We start from the raw sequence: 2,311 nt of genomic DNA, 5'->3' as shown, positions 1-2,311 counted from the left end.
CACTCCCGAAAATGAACCGCAACACTATCAAAAGTGAACCTCATGAGTTTTTGTTGTATTTTTTTCATACTTATTTTTTTGTGCGTGTTGACCAAGCGAGTGGACCTTTTCATCGGACAGACAAACGCACTCCTTCAAACGGAAAACCGCACTGCAGCAGGAAGTCAAGTAAATTTCATGATTTCTTTTTGTCGGACATAAACTTTCTCACCCGAGTTTTTTGTGAGTTTTTTATTGTCTTTTTCTCAACAATTTTTATGAACGAGAGTGGACCGCAGAGACGAGGCAAATGAACCGTGACATATGTCAAAGTGAACCTCATTGCTATCTTGTTGTTTTGCTAATTTTTTTGCGTTTTCATGTTGAGGGCAAGTGAACGGCATCACTCTCAATAGTGAGCCACATCCGAGGACCAAACGCACTACAAATGTTGATGTAGTCGACTAAATTTTGAGACAAAAAGCAAATTGCACTTCATCCAGAGGGGTAATGAGCTGCTACACAATTTGGAGTCAACTACTTTGTCTTCTTCAAACAAATTCATAGACATCTGTATTGCAGATACATCTAGTACCGAGCAGAACCACACTAGGCAGAGAACTGCATCTGTATTTTCACTTCTTCTTTTTGCCTTTTGATGTTACCCCCTACTGCAAGAACAACAAAACCGAGACACAAATTTTGAACTGAACCACAGAGTTTTCTGGAATGAGCTGCATCGAAGTTCCACCACTTTTTTACAAATGAATCGCTGCCATTATAAGCAATAAAATCTTCAAACAAAACAGACAAGCTGAAGTGCACGCACGCACTGCATTGGCCAATCCTTGCCGTCGCTCGCATTTGGGGTGGGATGCGTTGCTGCCGTCGTTGGTCGCATTTTGGGGTGGGCTGCGTTGTTGCGGTCGTTGCTGGCGCGCCCACGAACTGTATTGTACTGCATCCAAAACAACTCATCAAATTTTCAGAAAAAGACTAGAAAATTCTTCTGAATAGCAGCAACCCTGTATGGTATTTGGATGACTAACTACACGGCACCACTGGACTGCAAGCCAGCACACTGTCGTACTTCTCCGGCGAGAAGGGAGATGCGAGGGGTGCTCTAGCAAACTGAATCCCATAGGCTGATGGCCGAGCACACCTGTTATTGTGTACTGCTCCAGCAACGCGCCTTGGGCTGCTCATGCAAGGGAGGACCCAATCGAACTGCATCGGGTGGCAGGCTCCACTACTCGCCCTCATCGGGCAGCAGGCTCCACTAAAGAGAGAGGAGGACGGTGATCTCCGGCCACCTTCAGAACCTGCGATCCTCGGCGCCGCGGCAGGCTCACCAGCTCCCCTCATACGCGCATCTGCCGAGTCTCGTGGTCCGCTCCTTCCCCCAACCTCCTCCTCTGACAACGGTCACCCCCGGCCACCAAAGCCCGGTTGCTAATCGGGCGCGTGCTCCACTGGATCTGGGCAACGCCGAGGAGGATCTGCGAGGGATGCAATGACTAGGAGAGGCACAGTGGGCTAGCCGTGGGCGTTGAAGAAAGGTGGAAGAAGGAAGGGGATCCAGGGGCGGTGGCGATTCCGGGAGCAAGAGGAAGCGCGGCGGCCTCGGCCGTGAGGAAGAGGAGGCGCGGCGGGCCCGACTGGGAGGAAGAGGATGGGCGGCAGCGCCGGCCAGGAGGAAGAGGGGTGGGGTGGTTATGGGGCGCTGGGGGTTGGGGTGGAGGTGGGGCGCCGCGGTGGTGGGTGATGGTGAGGCGCCGCCGAGGGTGGGAGGTGTCGGGAGAAGAAGGTGGGGGTCGGGGGTAGTGGGCTGCCTGGGTCGGGTCGGTGGGTGTGCTTTTTAGCGAAGGAGAGGTGTTATTAGAATAAGCACGGGTGTTATTAGAATAAGGTCTTAAGGGGTGTTATCATAATAGACCCACCCTATATATATAGCCGGTCTATTATGCTAATATTAGCAGAATAACTATTCTGATAACACTTTCGCACTGCACGCTCAACGCAAGTGCACGTCATTGTTTGAACCAAGTGTGCTGCAGTACTCAGGCGACTGAACTTCCCGTCAGAAAAAACTGCACGCTGTAGTTTTTCAGTACCTTTTTTACTCTAATTTTTTAATTGTTTATCGAAACAAGACGTGTAATATACCGTTGAAAAGCTATGAATTAGGCACTACTTTGCCATGTTGAACACTTTTCGAGATTCCTCATGGTTTAAGAGCAGTTTTGAAAATGGTGCGACGTACGACGTGTGGTAGCGAGCATTTTTCATGTTTTTTTCTAAGCCGCTCATCGGAATGAAGCAAATGATACAC

At 49.5% G+C, this 2,311-nt stretch overlaps 1 protein-coding gene across 1 annotated transcript; it reads right to left on the bottom strand.

Moving 5' to 3' along the window:
- Positions 1-505: 505 nt before the first annotated feature.
- LOC125537687 lies at positions 506-1,812 on the bottom strand. The gene is made up of 2 exons (XM_048701014.1): positions 1,142-1,812; positions 506-937 (listed from the first exon to the last, which is right to left on the bottom strand). Exons 1-2 carry the CDS (start codon positions 1,342-1,344, stop codon positions 589-591), a joined length of 552 nt encoding a protein of 183 aa, XP_048556971.1. The 5' UTR covers positions 1,345-1,812; the 3' UTR covers positions 506-588.
- Positions 1,813-2,311: the final 499 nt, after the last annotated feature.

This window comes from Triticum urartu, chromosome 2, assembly GCF_003073215.2.
Source record: "Triticum urartu cultivar G1812 chromosome 2, Tu2.1, whole genome shotgun sequence".
NCBI classification, from domain to species: domain Eukaryota; kingdom Viridiplantae; phylum Streptophyta; class Magnoliopsida; order Poales; family Poaceae; genus Triticum; species Triticum urartu.
This window is presented reverse-complemented; position numbering and strand designations above follow the sequence as displayed.

What these genes read in the sequence shown, in the direction of transcription:
- LOC125537687 (XM_048701014.1), bottom strand. Translation starts at nt 1,344, where the DNA reads ATGAGGGGAGCTGGTGAGCCTGCCGCGGCGCCGAGGATCGCAGGTTCT. An exon ending in GGAGCAGTACACAATAACAG is followed by an intron (nt 938 to 1,141) that starts GTGTGCTCGGCC and finishes TTTTGGATGCAG; the next exon opens with TACAATACAGTTCGTGGGCG.